The sequence below is a fragment of the Rhagoletis pomonella genome, unplaced genomic scaffold (assembly GCF_013731165.1).
Source record: "Rhagoletis pomonella isolate Grant_MI unplaced genomic scaffold, Rhpom_1.0 Rhpom_scaffold_00004, whole genome shotgun sequence".
In the NCBI taxonomy this organism is placed as follows: Eukaryota; Metazoa; Arthropoda; class Insecta; order Diptera; family Tephritidae; genus Rhagoletis; species Rhagoletis pomonella.
Window position 1 is genome coordinate 58,523,184 of NW_023458558.1, and position 21,661 is coordinate 58,544,844.

Here is a 21,661-nt window from a genome sequence, read left to right on the forward strand (position 1 = left end):
TTTTTTTTGTGGATATAAAAATAAAATAAATATTTGTGTTGGTGTAAATCATATGTAGTTATTATAAATGGGCTTGGATAAGTTTCAACCAAAAAGTTGTTGGTCATTTCTTTTTTTCAAATTCCTGTTATGTCATCATAATCAAGTGTTTTGAGCTAAAAATGAAAAATCGTTTAAGGAAGAATTAACAAAATAACTCGATTATCCTTAATTTATCGTGGGATAACATTGCTAACTAAGTCCAAAACCATCCTGCAGTAAAATTTTTTATTACATATTAAAATCCATATCAACTAATAGTGAATATTGGGAGAAGAAAATGCTTAGGGAGGAGAGATTGATATTTGAGGACAGTCGGGGTGGTGGGTCTCGGATCGCCTTCTGAGCTGCCTCTCCTTCCCAGGTCCCTGGTGCACCAGGGCTAATCGAAGTCGGCACATTGGTGCAAGGAGTAACTTTAAACGCTACTTCAGGCTTCGTAATTTTTAACTCTAGAGAAAGGATAGTTTACAAGCGAGCTCTTGACCATGGCAAGTATAGAGAAGAGGCTCTAAAAATCGCCAAGAGTATTTCATATTTTGCATGGAAGAAAGTGACCTATACCGTCAACCAAAAAAATTGCCAAAAAGCAATGGTAAGTCCTAGCTATATCACCCTTGCACTTTATTATACTAAAATTGAATGCGCTACTAGGGTTTTTATTTATTTGTTATATTTAATTGTTTATTTTTGCGAGCGCTAACTAAAATTTTGCCACACTTTTTTGTGATCGAAAACGAAATTTTCACCTGGGACTGAAATACATAGTAGTCCTCTTATTTCACACAGTCTAAGATACATGTACTATATATGTATGTATCTGTATCTACGTCATTGTCTGTTATTGCGATAAAAGTCTGGTCGTATTAAAATGAAATATAAAAATAACCATACAGACATAAAATTGTAAATGACAAGCTGCCTTATGACCACTAAGAACATATCCTTTTTCGTTAGTATTTATTAATATTATTATATGCTACTTCTATTTAGTACTCTGACGTCATAAATAATTGAATGTGAGCAAAGCAAATTCATTATGCAGTAGGAAAGGCCATCGTAATATCGCAAAAGTCTATGGTGGAGAAACGCTTGGGGGCTGTATTCTGAAATAAAATTAAGTAATTAATGCGTGGCAATTAATTTGCGAAATGCACGTGACTCCCACGATTACGCAGTCAACATGGAGTGTTGTGTCTAAAGCGGTGCACTAGCAGTTTGCCTACGTTAGACATCAGGGGAGATTAGAAGTGGAATTATGGTAACTCAACAATTAATTTAATAATATATGCACATATGGATGTAGATTTGTTTTCGTAGTGTCATTTACAGTGGGTCTTTAATGAAACCCAGTTAGTGGGCATACACTAAAATTACATGCGTATTTCATGCAGATAATAGTCAAGAAAACAATTAAATTCCGCGTGCGTAGATAACGGAGGGATGTACTATTATATTAAATATACCAAACCACATAGCCATTACAAAGCTTCTTACAGAAAAGTCTAGGGTGCTCGACCGGTCGCCCTTTATTGAAAAGTTTTGACCATTTTATTTTTGATTTTTTAAATTAATTTTGATAATTTGTTTATAAAAGTATAGTTTATTCCGGCCGTTGTGGTGAAGTGGTTAGGAGTGCGCACTACCATTCCGCAGGGTATAGGATCGCGCCCAGTTTCCGACTAACATAAAAAAAAAAACAAGTAAGAGCAGCGCTGTTTTCGGCTATGCCGAAGGCTTCATACCTTTCATGAACATCTGAAAATTTTACTTTAACATATTACTGCATTTGATAGATAGAGGTAATACATATGTATATAAAAATCATATCTAACCAATCAGAGGTATGGCAGCACCAATCTAAGTGATTTTCGTTGCTGTGTGATCGGTATGTAAACCGGTAACACAATTTAATGGGTTTAGACGCCTACATAAAGCAGATATATCGCAAAAATTGGTACCTGAACAATCAGTGGTATAAGAGATAAGGCTTATACAGATTTTGACGATTTCCTCAGTAGACTTTGTATTATTATTTATAAAATAGCTTACGAAATTTATCGGTTTTAGCTGTCCAAGTAAAGGAGTTTTACAGTAAAACCCCATATCTAAACAATCAGTTGTATGGAGGCTATAAATAGGTTATGGAGACCCGATCTTTCTTAGTTTTACTGTAAACTTTCTGTTGATAATTAGAGAAAATATTGCGAAACTTCATGTTTCTAGCTACATAAATGGAGAATTTATAACAAAAAATCTCATATCTGAACAATCAGTTGTATGGAGGCTATATGTTATAGCGACCCGATCTTCGCCATTTTCACTGTAAGTATTATTTTGATAAATGGTGGAACTATTGCGAAATGTCATGTTCCCAGCTGCATCAATGGAGGAGTTATAACAAAAATTCTCATAACTGAACAATCAGTTGCATGGGAGATATATGTTATAGTGACCCGATCTTTGTTATTTTCACTATAAGAATTATGTTAAAAACGAGTGAAAACGGCGTGATTTTTCATGTTCCTAGCTGCATAAATGGAGAAGTTATAGCAAAAAATCGTATATCTGAACAATCAGTTGTATGAGGCTGTAGGTTATAGCGGCCCGATCTTCGCCATTTTCACTGAAAGTATTCTTTTGATAATTTGTGACCTAGCTACATAAATGGAGGTGTTATAACGAAAAATCGTATATCTGAACAATCAGTTATATGGGAGCTATAGGTTATAGTGACCCGATCTTTGTAATTTTCACTCTAAGTTTTCTGTTGATAATGGGTGGAAGTGTTGCAAAATATCATGTTCCTAGCTGCATAAATGGAGAAGTTATAACGAAAAGTCCCATATCTGAACAATCAGTTGTATGGGACCTATATGTTATAGTGGTCGGATTCTTCCGGTTACGACAAATGATTGATACATTATAAAAATACACTCACCTACCAATTTTCATCCGGATATCTCGAAAACTGAGAGACTAGATTGCATACAAACAGACGAACAGACAGACAGACGGACATGGCTAAATCATCTCAGCTGGACGTCTAATCATTTAAGTATATACTTTAATGTGTCTACCTATTCTTACTCTGGTACTTACAAACATCGGACCGAAGTTATAATACCATTTCATGCTCATGAAAGGTATAAAAAGGGTTTTCTGTTTTCTAATAGCGGCACGCAATGGCAAGCCTCCATGAAAAACCACGATGATAAGCTTCCCATAAAAATAGAATCGCCGTTCGGAGTTGGCGTAAAACTGTAGGTCCCTTTTCATTGTGTGAAAACAACAAGGAGAAGCTCGGCCAAACACTAACGTATTGTGAAATCCTGATGAAACTTTGTTGGTTCTTTTAATTTTTATACCACGTGTTCAACAACAAAACAAAAAAAAATAAATTAATAAAAGGAAACAATAAAATTTTTCAGTGCATATATGGTGACCTTATCATTATGTCGGGCACAACATACGTGTATACGTACGATGACCATCCGTACTTTATTTTAAAGGACAGAACATTTCATTAAGGTGCTGCCCTTTGGATTTTTTCCTTTTCATAAAACTACATTTTTCCGTTATTTTAAAACCTTAAAAGTCCTTTTGATACGGAAAATTAATTCTCATCATACGAGTACAAACAAAGTTGTAACGTAAATTCTTCGTTTTCCTTACAAAGCGCGGAATGCTGTGAAGATTCTAAAGCGTATTTTAGCCTGAGCGTAGTAGTGGTGTTAAGAAAGTGCTCAAGGCTATTTATACATCTCCAAAGGGACATATGTACATAAACCTACAACGCGCACACAACTGCCTATACCTAGCAAAACCCTTTCTGGTTTGCCTCTTACATCTTCGTCTGTTGAATTATTTACATAGAAATTAAAATTCCAACCCAAATGGACTTACCTTTGTGTTAATGAATTCACAGGCTAAATCCTTGAGCGTTTTCAATGTTAAACTACTGGCCGCTACCGATACAGCATCACGTAAACTGCCAAATTGAAAGAGGAACGTCACCTCGGGGCCCTCCATAATAATGGGTACTCCAGCCGAACCAGCACAAACAACGCTACCGCCGGCAACGTAAATGGAAGCGTTGTTGTGGCTGCTGGTGTTATTGAAGTGTTGTTGTCTATTGTAGTGCGCCAGTGCAGCTGTTTATATTTCCACCGCAAAATTTTTCGAGTTGATTGGCTTGACGATGCAATGGTTAGTCACTTAAACGTTTGGTGGGTGGGTTTGTTGGGCAGAAAGCCACTTTGGCCGGTTGACCTCGTTTTGAATGGTGACTAAGTGGATGGCTCGGTTTAGTGGATCGGAATGGGCGGCTTTGCAGGCTGCCTGTTGGAAGTTTTCTCACTCTGATGGTTTCTCCACGTCTCCCGGAACTTTGTTGTGTGGTTTTCCTTAGTTATTTCTTGTGTAGTCACTATATTTTGTTGTCTTTTTAAATATTTACTTCGCCTGAATTATGAATTTCACTAAAAGGAAAAGAAAGGAAACGTTGCATTAACTTAGTTACACAGTGGAACGAAAAAGGTGGCGAGTTCATAGTAGAACATTATCAGTTTTAACAAAATCAATGTCGCGCTTGGAAATTATGCTAAATCACATTCACTAAATAGGAGAAGTTTAAGACTATGTATCACTGGTGCTGATTCGGTCTTGATAATAAATATGATTTATAGTCAAAGAGGATGAATGATTTAAGTTATTTTAACATATATACAACAAACACCATAAATATTTCTTGAATAAAAGTAAAAGAAAAAATTGTGTGTCATTTAAAAGACAAAAATGGGCAATATATCAATGTCCAGTTTGCAATAGATTATGTACATCAAGCCCCAATTATTTTTAACCGACTTCACAAAAAAGAGAAGGTTATCAGTTCTTCGGAATATTTTTTTTTTATGAATGTTACAACAAACACAATAAAAATTTCTTGAATAAAAGTAAAAAAAAAGTTTTGACATTTAAAAGACAAAAATGGGCAATATATCAATGTCCAGTTTGCAATAGGTTATGCACATCAAGACCCAATTTATTTTTAACCTACTTTACAAAAAGGAGAAGGCTATCAGTTCATCGGAATATTTTTTATTTTTTTTTATGTATGTTACCGCATAACTTTGGACCAAGTTAACCGATTTCGATACTATTTACTCGGAAAGGTGGTACCTCAAGGATGGTCCCATACTAATTTTGTTTAGATCCGATAATTGGATCGTGAAGAAATTAACGTTAATCCTAAATTTTTATATGAGAATTGAAGTCGGTTTTGTTTTTTGCTTAAAAATTACTTGTGCTTATTTCATTATTGTCATTTATTACGTATGTATGTATGCATTTGGTATGAATTGGGGATATGAGTCGAAATTTGCACTGCGTATGTATACAGCAACTATAAAACCAATACTAACTTACATAGCATTAGGGACCCAACCGCTTGTAGGGTTTTGAAAAGAAGTTGGAAAGGAGAACAAAAAGCATAACCAATGAAAAATTCCAAATTAGTCCAAATGGGAAAAATATATTTATAGCGTAATAATTCATTTCCACCGAGCTTTAACTGCAGTTTATGCCTATTGAAAAAAGGGGATCTCAACTTTAAAGTAAGAAATAAACCCTGCTGACCACCACATGTGGAATTTCTTGCAACTTACATGACTTCTTAACTGCAGTTAAGGTTCGGGTGGAAATAGTTTATAAGAATATGAAGTTTCCGAAAAGAGATTTTCTTCTTTGTGTTTTAGAACATCCTAATGCATGGCAAATACTCAAATTGCTCCTCATTGATATAATGGATACACCGCGCTTTGGTATCATGTAATACAAAAAAATGGAGAACCCACAAAGTATATGGTATTAATAAGAAACTCCTCTAGAGTTAGACATTTTAAACTTTGGAAACGAGCCCAAAATTAATCCAAGTGTGATAGAATCAGGAGACAGATACAAAGGGAGCATAATCAGAATTCCCAATTGGATCCGAAAAGCCAAGAAATTTTAATTTGGATGAAATATAAATTTACAGGTAAATTTTTAACGATCTAGCATAGACAAAATGTCAAATAGTGATTACCAATTATCACATTTGTGTGTTTTGTTAGGAAATTTTTTGATTTCTAAAAGCTGTTTCATGTAATCCGCGTACATAATCATTCAATGACAGATAATAGCTTACACAAAATAATTATGCATACACATGCATACGTAGTTACATTGTATTCGCATGTATATACAAAAAATAATTCAACCACAGAAGGTTAAAATTCTAATATTCGATTGTCAAAGAAATATATTTTGAACCACTTTCAACATAGTTCATGGACTATGTAGAGCTCATTGAACGCATACTTGTTTAGCTGAATAAAAATTCCGCCTGAACGAATCAAATACATACTTACGTAAATTCCGATCTCCGGCTTACTGGCTGACTAATTGGTTACCGGTGAGCAAATGTAAAGCTGAAGCATTAGTCATACATTTGGGCATATGTATATACATATGTATGTATGTATCTATATATTAATACGCTAACATTAATTTGGTCCGCCTTTGTTTGGCGATTCTACCGAACCAATTTAAAAACCAACACCATTGGAAAGGTATTTTTCTGTAGATGAGGGAAGTTTTTATGGCTTCGAAATTGGTTGAAAATTACGACCAAAATCGTCGTTTGAAAATTTTCGCATTTGTGTATGGTTGTTGTTGCAACCTGTTCAATTTGAGCTGTTTTCGCATTTTGTTTCACTTCGTATTAGAAATGAAGATGAAAAGATAAATGTGAAGAAAAAAGAAATGATGAAAAACGATAAAGAAATACATATGTGTGTCTACATATGTACATAAGTATTAGGGTAACTGAAAGGGAAAAAATTTATTGAAATTTTTCGATAACAATCCAAATATATCCAGTCAAGAAAAATATAGTTATCGAAAATTATCAAGTATATCGAGTCAATGAATTTTATAGTTATCGAAATTTTTATGGAGCTATCATAATATATCGAGTCATTTCAACTTATCGAGCTATAGATATTTTTTATATTATTTCGAAATTTGTTGGTAGTTATCGAAATGTTTAGGTTTATCGAATCCAAATTTTTAGAATTTCCAAAGTACATCGAGTTATCGAAATTTATAGGGTTTTATATACATAAGTTTATCGAGTTATCACTATTTATCAAATTTTATCGGAGTACAAGAATGTATCGCGATATCGAAATTTATTGAGTTATCGAGTGATGAAAATGCACAGCTATCGAAATTTATCGATAATTATCGAAATATTTTGAGTTATCAATTTTAATTAAGTTATCGGAATTTAGTGTTTTTGCAGTTGATCGAGTTATCGAGGCTAATGAGTGCGCGTTTTAGTTATCGAAATTTATCGATAGTCATCGAAATTAGTCGAGTCTTCGATTTTCATCAATCTGTCGGAATGTAGTGTTTTCGAAGTTAGTTTTTAGAAGTTTAGAGTTATCAGAATTTTTCGTGATCTAATTGCAATGGGAGATAAAGAACTATTTTGGGGAAAGACAATTTGAATGTCTGGTGATTTTCGCCAAATTTTGCCGGTAGTTCCCCACCATTCTCGTGTCACCCTAATTGGAAATTATATTAAAATCTGATCTGAATTTTCATCTTTTGACTTTGACGCTTAATAATGTAGTTTCTCAAATAATATATGTATGTTTGTAATTAAATAAATCTTTGGCAATATTGGCGAGAACATTCTTTCTGATGACATTTTGCTTTCTGTTATATTGGCCCCAAAATTATATTGTCTTTTATCAATGCAGACATTTTGGAGCGTATGCCTAGATAAGAAAATTCATACTTTAATGTTGATAATATTATTTGTGATGATGTTCGGGAGCATAACGATTACCGTATTGAATGTTTAAACTTTTTAACTGTCAGCGGATTACCTCCACATAAAATGGTACTCAAAAAAAAAACTGTATTTTAATACTTACATATAAGCAATCTAAACACAAAGAGGCTTTGGTGAATGGTCCTCGCATGCTAGTGAAACAAAAGCATAAAAACCCTTTAGGTTGTGAAGTTTTAACTGCACTTTCGTGTGGCTTACGAATGTTAATACCTCGCATTCATTAATCATATTCTGGCATTCTTTTGCCCTTTTCGTCCCAGGGTACACAGTTTCCAATCATTCCCGCTTTCGGTATGACTATAAATAAATCTAAGGGGCAAATATTTCAAAGGGTTAGTTTTTATTGCGAACACCTGCATTTTCTTATGGAAAATGATATGTTACTGCCAGTAGAATTCGTTCATTTTACGGATTGCGGGTCCACATTCCGGATACTTCATATCAAAGGATTTTTACAATACCACAGTTTATATTGCTGCCCACTAATAAAATATTGAAAATAAAACAATAAAGATATAAAAAATTGTAGTCACGATTTACTTAGATCCCAGGGCTGTTATATTACAAGAAAAACGGTCGAATTTCGACAGTAACTGGCACTCCTACTATTTGGCAAAATAACTGAAGTTTTGCATGTATTTTAGTTTAAACAAAACTTGGCTGCTTTTAAAATAAATTTGTTTCTTATTAGTAACACCCTTTTTTTTGTTTAATTAGTAGTTAGCTTCTCTACCGCATAAAAGTCGTCTTGCTTCTTGTTCCCAAAAGTTCAGAAATTTCAGACCACTTTCTTTTCCGAATAAATTCATCCACATGTTCACTTCAACCACAAATCATGTTTAGTTATTTTATACTCGTTTGAGTTTGAAACCAAAATTTTTTGGGAAAGAATGTACGTGTAAGGTGTACATACAAATGTAGAACGTACAAGCATCCCTGCAAAAAAATGGGACGAATCCGGGATGACTCCGAGAGCAATCGCAAAGGAACATGCCACTAACACCACTTTTGATCTCTTTATATGGAATGAACTGTTCGCTTTTGTGCGAGCTTGTCCTATGAAGAGACTAATGGTTCACCTTTATACCCGAACGGGTATAAAAATTAAAATAAAAATTTGCGCCAGCTGCGGTTCTCAGTTTTTTTAAAGCGAATACTCACTCTATGTGCCAACGCCGCACATGAAATTTCATATCAATTTAGATATCATTAAATCGGTAATAGTACCCGTTAGAGATGAGTTGGGAACTAATTGATCTCCATTAGTACCCGTATGAGACTAGTTGCGATTAATTAATGCCCAATTGTACCTGATTGAGAGTAAACTCGGAAGACTCTCTTTAGAGATTAGACGCACAATTTTTCGCAGGGATATGCATTAATGGGCATTTAATATTTGTGAAACGACAAAGAATTACATACCTGCAACATATTAATTTCAAAACATACATATATATGGTCGTTTAAATTACAAAACCGCGTATCAACAAAATGCAAAACCGCGTACGTTAGGTTGCATAAATTATTTTCTAGACAGTAAACACATTCATATTTCAAAATCGTTCTCTTTTTTATAAAGCAATCGCATTTCTGGCTGGTATATTTCAGGACGAATGGATAAGGATGGAGCCAAGAGCTTGTGTGAGCAAATCCAATTTTTGGCAGCAAATGTCAGTTATGCGGTTTTGCAGATTGACGATACGCGGTTTTGTACTTTAAACGACGATATGTGTGTATGTGGGTACGTAAATATGTATGCATAAGGAATATTTTCTAAGAATGTAATACTTATAATTTAAGTAAACTTTTCTACGCAACTGAAGGAGCATAGTAGGTGTGCCTTGTTGCCTACTTGATGATATGTTGCTGATGCTCAACTGAAAATATTCTGAAATTCTCCATTACAATTTTTTCGTTGCTTTTGATTTGCCAATGATTAGCAACTGATTGTTCCTCGAACGCTTGTGTCGCCCAAATTTTCGTGTACAACGTGATGCTCTTTCATAAAAAGTAACACTAAAAAAATGTCCATTTGTCTTTGACCCAGGTGCTGCCGGCGACGCGAATTTAGGACTTTTATACAGCTCTGTAGTTTATGAACAATTGAGGTTGTGTACGCGAAGAAGGAGAGCAGTCTGTCCAAGCACAATTTTCGGGTTGTTTGCCGTCAGAATTGAGGGAGGATGGTTCATTTCCGGACGCCAATATCGTACAGTCAGTCGTCAGCGTATGATATAAGGGAAACTTCCTTCGGTGGCTGAGGAAGCTTTGAGATTTAGAAGTTAAGCAATAGCGGCGATAGGATACCATCCTGTTTAATTTTTTTTTTGACTTAGAGGTTTGGTCTCGAGAGGTTACTGACAACTGGCCACTCAGATTGTTCGCTGATCTACGTTTGAGTACCTGTGGGAGAGAGGAACCGTCTTCGTATTCACCATCGTCTTCATATGCGCCTTCGCAATAACCTCTATATTCGTATTCGTCAGGATCTTCGTGTTTGACTTTGTCTTTGAAACCATAACCCAAATTGAATAACTTGCAAGAACAATAACTATGCACAAATACGGAAACTTTTGTACAGCGATTACAGCCGCAATTCTCAACCAATTTCAAAACCATAACAGCTCACAACAAATCGGTCCTGTAGAACACATAAATGAAGACAGATAACATTTATGTTATGGGAATAAAAAAACTCAGGATATATATTGACATACACATATCGTCACCTGGATAAATTACTGTCGTATGCTATGTTTCACGACAAACACAATACAAATGTCTCTGATTAGAAACACTAGAAAATTGCACATTCAAAATAAACCTTTTTTGAAGGAAAATCATCCAAAATGTAATTTTTTTACGATCTTTGTCACCTGCGCCCTGCTGACCTTATAGACATATATTTCATACTGAGGTATAAAGGGTAACTTGGCGCAGAACAAATACAACAAAATTTATGACGTGTAGTACCGCTATAAAACCAGGGAACGAGAACACAAGGTGCAATCTAAACTAAACGGCGTTCTCGTACTTTCGTTCCCAAGAAACGCTTAAAACTCCAAACTGAAATGAGAACAAAATCTTCGGGAATGTTTTCACAAGAACGAAGGTGAGAAAAAAACTGTCGATAACGTTCTCAATGGGAATTATATAAGAACAAAATCGTGCGGAACGTTCCCAAAGTGAACAAAATGCGTACAATACTTTCGGGAATATTTCTAACAGAACAAAATGGCAGCAAAAGGAACTTTTCGCAAAGAACAAAATGGCCACCAATGACCATGTGGGAACTAAAGTCTCAGAAACTTTCATTGAACCATAAGCGAAGAATGGAAGCGAGAACAATATTTACTCATAGCGTTCCATTAGTTTGAAATGTTTGAATATTAAAATTAATGGAAGAAGAACTGAAAGATAACTTTGCAAATTAATTTAACGAAAGACTTAAGACACGAACTTTTCTTGCACAGAAAATGAAAAATCTACTATTTATTTGTAGAAGTATGTATTTGTGTATGTATGTGCCGGATTGCAGCCTAAACGGATGGACAGAATCGAATAAAATTTTTACAGAGTATTGCCATAACACCTGGACCTATAATAGCGAGAAAAAATTGGGATTCGACAAGGGTTCGTGGCACTTACCATGGCCATGAAATTTTTAATTAGCTACAACTTCGGGACCATAAGTCATATGAACTTGAAATTTAGAATGCAGACATATCTACGCTAGGAGCTTATAGTAGGTTATATACAGGAGTTTGTAAAAGGGGGATAAATATTTATTCATCTGTTATATCACTCAGATATTTAAAACTCTGTTTTTTGAAACCTTACAGTCTTTAGAACATTTCCAAATGGTAAGATTAAATCGTTTTTTTGATCCCGCGATGCTGTTAAACGAAAAATGTTCATTCATATTGGATAAAGCTCCTTCCGAAATAAGCATTCTACTGGTAAAATGCAGCTATATGAAACAGCTAAGCGAATAGGCAGCTAAACGGAATGTACCGTAGTAGACTAATTATAATTTAAAAATTCTATCGTTACTTTAATCCACCTAATAATAATAATGTAAAAAAAATGATGATAAATATATAGTAGTTGAAGCACGATAAAGCTCAAAGTATAGCTCATAAGGATGCCTTAATTTAAATAGAAAGAAAATAGTTTGTTTACTTTGATTTATGCTGAACTGAATATTTGTACTACTCTTTTATATTTTGATTTGCTTACCCCGAATGACGTCGGTTGTTCTGCTAGTTATTCCATAAATGTACAGTGCCCCTAAGGAAAAACGAACTGGAAGTTAATATGATCCAGCTTTCCTCTGGCTTAGAATTGACAATCATGGTTTTCACTGAAACGATTTTTCATCTAAACGCGCAGACGCCCCTCTCATTCCCAACGTTAAGTCCTTAAAACGTTTGTTCTCATTTTGTTCTCTAGCAGAACGTTTCACAGGCTTTTGTTCTTATTTCATCCCCCTTGAAAACGTTATCGAGCCTTTCGTTCTTATTTGGTTCTCATCGGAAACGTTGCCGAAAGTTTCGTTCTCATTTTGTTCTTCTTGAGAACGTTCTCGAGAGTTTTGTTGAACCTGTTGTTCTCATTTCGTTCTCGTTTATACTGCTCTCAATAATTTTGCTCCCGTTTAGTTCTTTTATGGGAACGTTCTTGGCATTGCATTTTGTTCTCATCCAGAACTAAACCAAACGGGAACGCGTTTTCGGCCCCTGTATAAAACACAGATTGATCATATGTATGACAGAGTAGCCTGAGAATAATCATATCTTCTATGAAAACTGTGTTGTTAACCAGCTTTAATTTTAGCCTTATAATTATTCGGTGAAGTGTATACTGCTCTTCATTGACAGAGAGATTAAAAGTAGAAATTATCAGCCATTACAGTTGAGAAAGAAAGACCAAGAACGCAAAAAAGGTACAGAAATAAATAGGGGAAATAGAACAGTTAAATTGCAATCACATTTATCGTACAGAGGTAAAATAGTTATGTATTTCTTTTTTGTAGTTATTCCTATTCATCACAGTATCAGGTATGGAATTCCACGGTCTAACAGCATTAACGAAAGATAGCGTTGATGGGGACAAATTGGAATATTTAGGGATACTCAGATTTTGATGTCCACAAGACTAACTTCTCGTAACGATATTTCGGTCTTTTAAATTGCATGAATAATTTGTGGTTGTTCGCACCAAAACCGAGAACTTTGTGTATTATTTTGATAATAAGATTGAGTGATTTTTAAACATTTTCGAGGCGCAGATATATATACATAGTACATACATATCTCACCATGGGGAAATAGTAAACGTTACTGAATATACTAGCAAATACATGACAAAACTTGTACATTTTACATTTTTAAATGCTGAGCTTTTCCCAAGGAAAGATACTATTCAATATAATGTGCTAATAGCTCAACATGTGCGACCTTGGTTCCAAACTCTTTTGCCATCAATTCGAACGCTGAAAATCTTCAACTAAATTCGTAGCTATACACATACCTAGATACATATTTCATGCAGTGATAATGCGTTAGCGACTTAACACCGAAGTTAAAACACAAAAAAGAATTCCCCAAATAAGGCTATACCACACAAAAGTTATTTAATTAAAAAAGCAAACAAAAAATGCATTCAAAAAAAAAAACAGACAGTAGGAGAGCAAAAACAGCCACAATGAGGATAACTTACAGAATGGTGAAATAACAGCAAACATAAATGGATTTATGTATACATATAAGTAAGAAAATCGAAAAAATTATCATTAAAGCAACTTTCTAAATTTTTAAGTAGGTGTATCAATGGATAAATGTAAAGCTGTTGCTGCTGGCGCTGCTCTTGAAAGTTGAAACCAGAGCAACGAAACACGCTGCCTATATATAATTACACAACCATACAGAGTAACTATTTGTTTGTAAGTACGCGGCTCATTTTTCAATTGAATTTGCTGCCTTACTGTTGTTGGCGGGCAGGCTGTGTTCCTCTGCAACAGCCACAGATTCCGAGTTTGATTCTGCGGTTTATCATTGGCTTTGGTAGGTTTGTTGGTGGATCGGTGGCTTGGTGGCTTGGTGGCTTGGTGGCTTGGCAAATAAGCAAAAAGTTAAAAGGCGAAAGAAGAATTTATTTCCCTGCTTTTGTAGCCGTGCATGTATACTTTTGCTATATATGTACATATACACAAATGTGTATGCTTGTAAAGGGAAAAAATTCATTTACGTCAACTGCAAAGGGACGCACTGTTGACAGAAATTGCAATTAAAATACCTTCAAGTGTTGCGTTACAAAGTTTTTTTTTTTTTTTTTTTTTTTTTTTTTCTTGCATTTGCAACTCTTCTCATTCGCATTCAAGTTTCTACGTATGCCTTAATGGGGAACGTACAAAAATTCCTGTCAACTTATAAACCGCGAAAAATTCGCACATAAATAGCAAAAAATGCCAGCAAAATAATGTATAAAGTAATAAATGAAAAATTGAACAGAAAGAAAGAAAAAATATGACAATGTAGCCGCAAAGAATTTTCGTAGAGTCGTTATAAATACTCGTGTCATTGGGAATTTGGAGCTATAAAGAACAGACGACACAGAGATTACACTTACAGGTGTGTTAAAAAAATCAAGTTTTTTTTTTGGATCCGACACACGAAAACTAGTTCTTAGGTACCTCTAGAAAGTTCTTACCAAACCTGAGCTCTTAATATTAACGGCAAGGTTATCCTCATCGTAGTTTTCCATTTTCAATTTAGTCTCATATAAAAATGGTCACATCTTATCACCAATAGAACGTTTAACCAGTTGCATCGCCAATATTTATAGGAAATTGAACGCCCTACAAAAATGCTCTCAAATACTCTTTTCATTAATCTAACCATTTAAAAGAAAATCAAGGTCAAAGATTAAAGTATTTTAAGGAAAATAACTTTTTGTTTTGAATTTTGTAACTTACTAAAAAATAATTGTTGTCAAATGAGTTTCAATTATTTCTATAGGAAATTCTATAGGAAATTGAACCATTCAATTTATATGAGTCCAAATTTAAAATGGAAAATTATGATGAGCATAATCTTCCCGTTAATATAAAGAGCTTAGATTTGGTAAGTACTTTCTAGAGGTACCCAGGAACTAGTTTTCGTGTGTCGGATCAAAAAAAAAAACTTGATTTTTTTGACCCACCCTAATGTATACATACATACACACAATAAAATACACTACGTTAAGTCGTACCCAGTGTTGCCAGGCCCTTGCGATGGAAAATCGCTTTCCTCTACTGCCGGAAACGTCTTATGGGTATAAAAATTTATCAAAAACATTTTTCACAGCTGCTGTTGTTTTTGTGCGGCAGCAACTTACACCTTCAGCTATTTTGGAGTCGTGGAGACCATTTTTAACGCACTTGATCAAATGATCCATAGTCCGAAACTAGGGATGTGCCGGATATCCGGAAGATATCCGAAATCAGACCCTTTTTCTGTTATCCGACTATCCGGCCGGAAACTAGCTAAAAGGCCGTATTTCCGGATTAAGATTATAGAAGATTCAATTTAAAAAGCTAGTTCAGAAATTTATATATTTTTATGTATTTTTATAATTCAATATAATGTTAGATACCACTAGTAATTCAAGTTGACAATTAAAAAATAAAAATAGAAGCACTTGCGAATTATCGGAAAAAATCTATTTCTATTTTCAACATAAATGCTACCCGATGCGCTAAACACAGCTTTTGAGTTCTCTGAGGAAGGTGGCGCCCAGAGACACTTCATTGCTTGTATAAACAAATTTCGAAATTCTCTGCGATTATGCTTCCACCAAATTAAAGGATATTCTTATCTGTGTATAAAAAAGGGGTAGCTGTAATTATTTCTCCATTTCTAAATCGCTGCGTTTTTTTTTTTGTAAGGTCGCTGCCTTGTCTACCAATCGTTTGCCTATTCACATCACTACAGAAACTGGAATCAGCATCACAGCCGTTGGCGATTTCCTCAAAGCATTGCCAAACATCTTGGTGAGCTCCCTCTTCAATTAAAGCTTTACCCAGTTTTTAGCTTTATTGATGTCAGAAAAAAAACGAGTTTTGAAACTTGGGTCACAAAATATTGCAACAACGGGACGATACGTGAAGCGTACGATATGTAAGCATGCATAGTAGTACGATTAACATCTTATTTTTTTTTAACAAAAATACATCAACCACGCGTTTTTGCCTAGCGGGGTTCATTGTTTTTATTATTACCTCCCTTTTATTAGCTCGGGATGTAACTATGTAATATTGATGCACCTAAAAGATGCAGCGATTTCTATTCTCAAGTTACCAACCTGGTGACAGTACGAATGGAAATTATAATAGTGAGGTTTTAGTTTTTTAAACAATAATTTTTTATCTTTTGTTTATGACGTTTCTCCTCTATTTACCAAAAATAATCTACACTTCAATGATGCAGACGGAAAAGTTATATTTTTGATATAGGAAGAGAGAGAGAAATCTTGTGTTCTTAATTACGTATTGGATAGTTCAGCTCGAAAAAGCAGATTATCTGGTCATAGGCATGTCGCTAAACAAAAAAACCAAACAGTGTTGTGAAATTTATATAGGGCAGCAGTTTACCGGATATCCGATCGGATATCCAAATCCGGCTCTTATTTTTTACATGGTATCCGGTATCCGGTTATCCGGAAAAATCTCTATCCGACACATAATTAATTAATCCCTATCCGAAACGAAAGGTTGTGTTCTTCGGCAAATGCACATAGTTTCAGCTCTGCTTGCCTCAAAGCGACTATCCTTAGCGGTATGGATAGGTCGCCAAGCATTCAAGAAAGAACGCGGTTTATTATACTGAAGATGGAAAATTACAATAAATATTTTCACTCGTAGTGCATAAAAAAATTAATGATTACCTTAGACGTGTATTCCTCCGAGAAGCAACTTTCACCAGTCATACTAGACCCAGCAGATAATTTACCAAGTGCTTGGTCGAGATTCTCTCTCAATTCCGACGGCTTTTAGTTGAGCGCAACCGCTGCTAAAAAAATCAGTGATCGCAATCATGGTTCCCACTCGCCAACATTTTTTTCTACCAAAATCTCTTAAGAAAAGTTACCAAAAGTTACCAAATCTTCACTACCAAAATCCTCTCTTCTTCACTGAGAAAAAAATATACTGAATATTTAACACTGCTATATTTCATAACAAATATGTATATACTTACAGCCCGATTCTGTGCACTTAATAAATTCAATATTTTTATAATTTGTCAATTTTTGATTATTTATCAAGAACTCCCAGTTCACAGCACAGAAGTTTAAATCTATTTTCTTGATAAATTATCAAGATTTAAAATGCTATTGACAATTATAATAATTTTTTTGATTAGAAAATATTTTTCTATCAATTAATTACTGCATGTGCCGTTATTCTCATTTTCGTTGTTGGTGTTTCCGACAGGGTAGGAGTATGATGTAATGTGGAACGATTTTCCATCATCCCTTGTCAAATTTGGTTTGGAGACAAACCGGTTTCGGAGTTGTGCCATTTCAGTGTAATTTTTCGTTCGGAATGTACCGATACTTGGACCTGCGACTCACAGAATAATAGCACCGGCTAACAAAAAAAAGTGGCGGGTGCTTTTAACCGCCGTTTCGAGTAAATTGCGAAAATTGCTAATTTTTTTTGCTATTTTGTCGGTTTTTCATAATTTACTGTACGTCGAAATACATGTCGGTAAGTGTCGAAATACTTGTCGGTCCCTTTTTTTTGGTGCCGGAATAATCCAAACGATTTATGGACCTTACCATTATTAAAAGTGAGAGTATTAAAATGTGAGAGGGTAGAATTTAAAATTTATCGCAAAAATTCGAAAGTTGTTATAGAAGTGCAGCCCTTGGTGCTGCCACTGTAATTCAAATATTTCCAGTATTCGAATATGAGATGACTCTAATTTTATCAAAGTAATTTTGTAGAAGTGTCAGTAGTGCTGCCACTGAAACTCGAAGGGATTTTATAAATACGCACATTTAAAGCATAATTCATTTCTTCTAGTAATAGATGTTTAGTTGCAAAAGTTACCAAAATTAAATAAAAGTTACCAAGTTACCAAACCGTTTAAAAGTTACCAATTTTGGTAGAAAGTTACCAATTGTGGCAACCATGATCGCAATGCGTCTTCTGAGCGGCTTGATACATTAGCTGTCAAATTCAAAACACACAACATGTTGTCTCAAATGATCAGAAAAATATTACGATCATCTAACACGCTAATGTTCAGTTGTACAAACAACGCGTTCAGAAGGTGCAACCGCAACAGTTACTGAGCTGTTGCGCCTTCTGAACGTGCCCATTGATATGAAACGAAAAATGTTTTTTTATTTTATATTTTTCATACGGACGAATTTTTTCTAAATAACAGCCAGCAATAAAAATAATTTAAAAAATGTATGTAAGTATAAGTAGTAAGTATTTTTAAACTAGCTACGAAATGTAAGTTGTTGCTTTATACGAAAATTACCAATTTAGTTGAAATTCGACAAATTGACCATAGTCGGGAGCTTCGAGATAATAAGCATCTTTTATAAATAAAATAATTATTACGGTTGGAATTTTGAATTTATTTTTGTTACATTTGAAATCATAGCGTTAAATTGAACTAAACGCGGGCGGAACAAGGGGAATAAGCTAGTACATACATAAGAGCATTTTTTTCTTGAGAGCTACTGATTTAAGAAATTTTGATACGAAAAAATTTCATTTCTTTTTAATTTTTTGGGCGTTTTTTCAGTTGAATTCGACAAAGCCCCAAATAAGTAAAATTATCCACCTAAGCCTGCTGCATACTACTCAAGTGAAAGAAGGCTTTTCGCTACCCTCATAAATTACTTGAGTTAAGGACTTCAGTATTATCACTAGCCCAGATTAAAAATGTAAAACGGTTGACATACGAAATCTATTTAGCGACAGAACCGGAGAACGGAGGTTTGGTGGAGCCACACCGACTGATTGAGTTTAAGGCCTCACTGAAATCTGTAAGGTCTATTGACCAGTGCGTGCGGCTTGGGACCCGCCCCGCCAAAAACAGCCTCCAATGAAAAATGTTTGGGGCCATGCGACGTCTGTTACAGCGGCTAACCACAATCCGCATCAAAGCAAGATTCTTCAACATCTCGCTCATCTACGCCCATGCCCCGACGGAATAGGCACATACGAGCGCTGCTCCCACCATGCTATCAAAATCGTGCTAGGCGACTTCAATGTCAGGGTGGGTAAGAAAGGGATCTTTGGAACCACTATCGGAAAATTCAACCTCCACGACGAAATGTCCGACAACGGACTGAGGCTGATCGACTTTGCCGGAGCTCGAAATATGGTAATACGCAGTCTAGGTTCAAGCATAAAACGATCCGTCAAAGCACGTGGCTCTCTCCGGATCGATAAACAAGAAACCAAATCGATTGGGCTTTGATAGACGGACGTTTTAGGGGTGAGTACATTGCGAGGGCCAAAAATCGACTCAGGCCACTTTCTTGTTGTAGCCAAGATACGCACCCACCTCTGTGCGACATAAAATGTGCGCCCAAAAACGCTGGAAGAGCTTAACGTCGAAAATCTGCAATCACAGCCGACAGCCAATGCATTCGCTACTCGACTCTCACACCTGCTCTCAGAGAGCACTTTTCAATAAACTGACAAATTCGAGTAGTTGAATCACAATTTCCGTTCATTAAGTACCGCCGCCGAAGAAGTAGTCAGATTTCAGCGAGCCCGAAAGAACAACTGGTACGATGAGGAGTGTCAAGCAGCTGCAGAGAAAAAAGATGCCGCCTACAGGCCTACGCTGCGATCGGGCACAACGGGAATTTGCCGCAATAAGAAAAGAGAGGCAGAAATAAGTGAGTGCGAAGAGCTTGAAATGCTGGCCGATAGGAAAAATGGCCGAAAATTTTATCAGAGGGTTGGGTGCTTACTGAAGGTTTCCAGACCAGGGCGAAATCCTGTAAGAACAACCAAGGCGACCTAGAGCCTCATGCCAAATTACGGAGGGAACACTTTTCCACCCTATTGAATATAAGGCGATTCAGAAATTAAGTCCTCTATCGACGTACGAAAACCACACTCTATAAGTCACTCATCATACCAGTGCTAGTATTTGACGCAAAATCCGAATTAAACTACAGCGGCTCCTCTGACTTGACCATGTCGTTCGAATGATCTCCGACGCTCTGAAAGTATTTAACTCGGAAACCGCTGGTGGGAGGGAGGCTCCCACTGTGATAGAAAGACCAAGTGGAGAAGAACTTGGCTCCACTTGGCATTTCCAATTGGGGCAGTTGGCACTGAAAAGAAGCGGTTTTCGTGCTTTTGGTGTACGCGGCCGAAATTGCTTAGGCGGTTTCAGCGTCAAATAATAAGAAAAATATAGAATAATCCCAGGCGGTGATATGATTACAAATTTCGACTTTTCTTGTTTTGGACAGCCCTAGTGTACATATTCGAATCAATAAAAATATAATGTAGCTATGATATACGAGTAGGATAGGATAGGAGATGTGGGTGAAGTGTAAAGGGTTATTGATATAAAACTAAACTTATGCCAATTTGCTTACGTGTTGTTGTTGTCGTTGGTGCAGCACTTTGTTGCTGTCTTTTCCGCTGCTTTATACTTTTTTGGCACTATTTTCGCTGCTGGTGTCGTTTATATTGTTTTGCTTTTGGTCTCCAATTCTCTATACTGCTGAGAAGTATTGCTTTTACTGCTTTTAGTTGTTATTATGTATTTAATGTTTTCTTTTTATTACGGGTTTATTTTTATTAAATTTGTTTTTTTTTTTTTTCAAAGCAATTTATATAAGACAACTCGCCGTGTCTGCATAGATGAATCCAATGGCCAACTTTTTTGTTATTACTTTGTCTGCTCTTGGCCTTTTAGAGAGCGTTGTATGTTTTAATTTTTTTATTTTATTTTATTTATACTATTTTAGTACATATTATACTTGACTGGTATTTTTTAAGTTGAACTTTTCACTCTGTTCAGTGAAAATATCGTCATTGCACTATTTCCAAGCTGCCCATGTGCGTAAATATTTACTTTCTATTCCTGGCGTTCGCGGCAAAGTACCTACTGGTAGCTAGTATTTGTGGCGTCTGGAAGTGCATTCAAACGGGGGAAATTACTAAGTGGGCGCAAACAGAAACTAACAAGTAAATATGTATGTATGTATGTACTTTTGTAAACGCATTTGTATGTATGTATTTACTTATGTATGTGTGCGTGCGCGCAAGTAGCAAGTGAAGCACTTAAGCGTGTTAATACGCATTTATTTCTAAGTTTTCACTACTTGTTCGTTGTTAGAAACTTTAATTTTCACAGCAATTTCCACAATTTTCTTTTGAACTATTTAGAAAATAGTTACAATGGCTAGTGTATATTTATTTAAAACAAAAGCACTTTCAAAAATCACTTTTTACAAATAATTTTTGTATATGTATGCACATACTATTTATGTCATGCATATCCATATATGTATATGTATATGTTTGTATTTAATAACTGCTCGCGCCCAAGCAACGCTGAATTTTGAATAAGCCAAGTTAAGCGGCAGAAACACTAAGCTTACAATTAGTTATGGTGTAAAAGCAACCGCACAGCTCCACAAGGTTCGAATGTATGAAGAGTGCTTCATAGCTTGACTGGCTGA

General features: G+C 35.4%; 1 protein-coding gene across 1 annotated transcript in view; it reads right to left on the reverse strand.

Annotated features, from left to right (window-relative positions):
* LOC118737879 (serine/threonine-protein kinase D3-like) overlaps nt 1-21,447 on the reverse strand; it is a 47,191-nt gene extending 25,744 nt beyond the window's left edge. Inside the window, exons 1-2 of the mRNA XM_036468682.1 lie at nt 20,570-21,447; nt 3,946-4,520 (exon numbers count right to left, since the gene is read on the reverse strand). Coding sequence (XP_036324575.1) covers nt 3,946-4,071 — 126 coding nt within the window. The 5' untranslated portion in view covers nt 4,072-4,520; nt 20,570-21,447. The remainder of the gene's footprint in view (nt 1-3,945; nt 4,521-20,569) is intronic.
* Between the last annotated feature and the right edge of the window lie 214 nt (nt 21,448-21,661).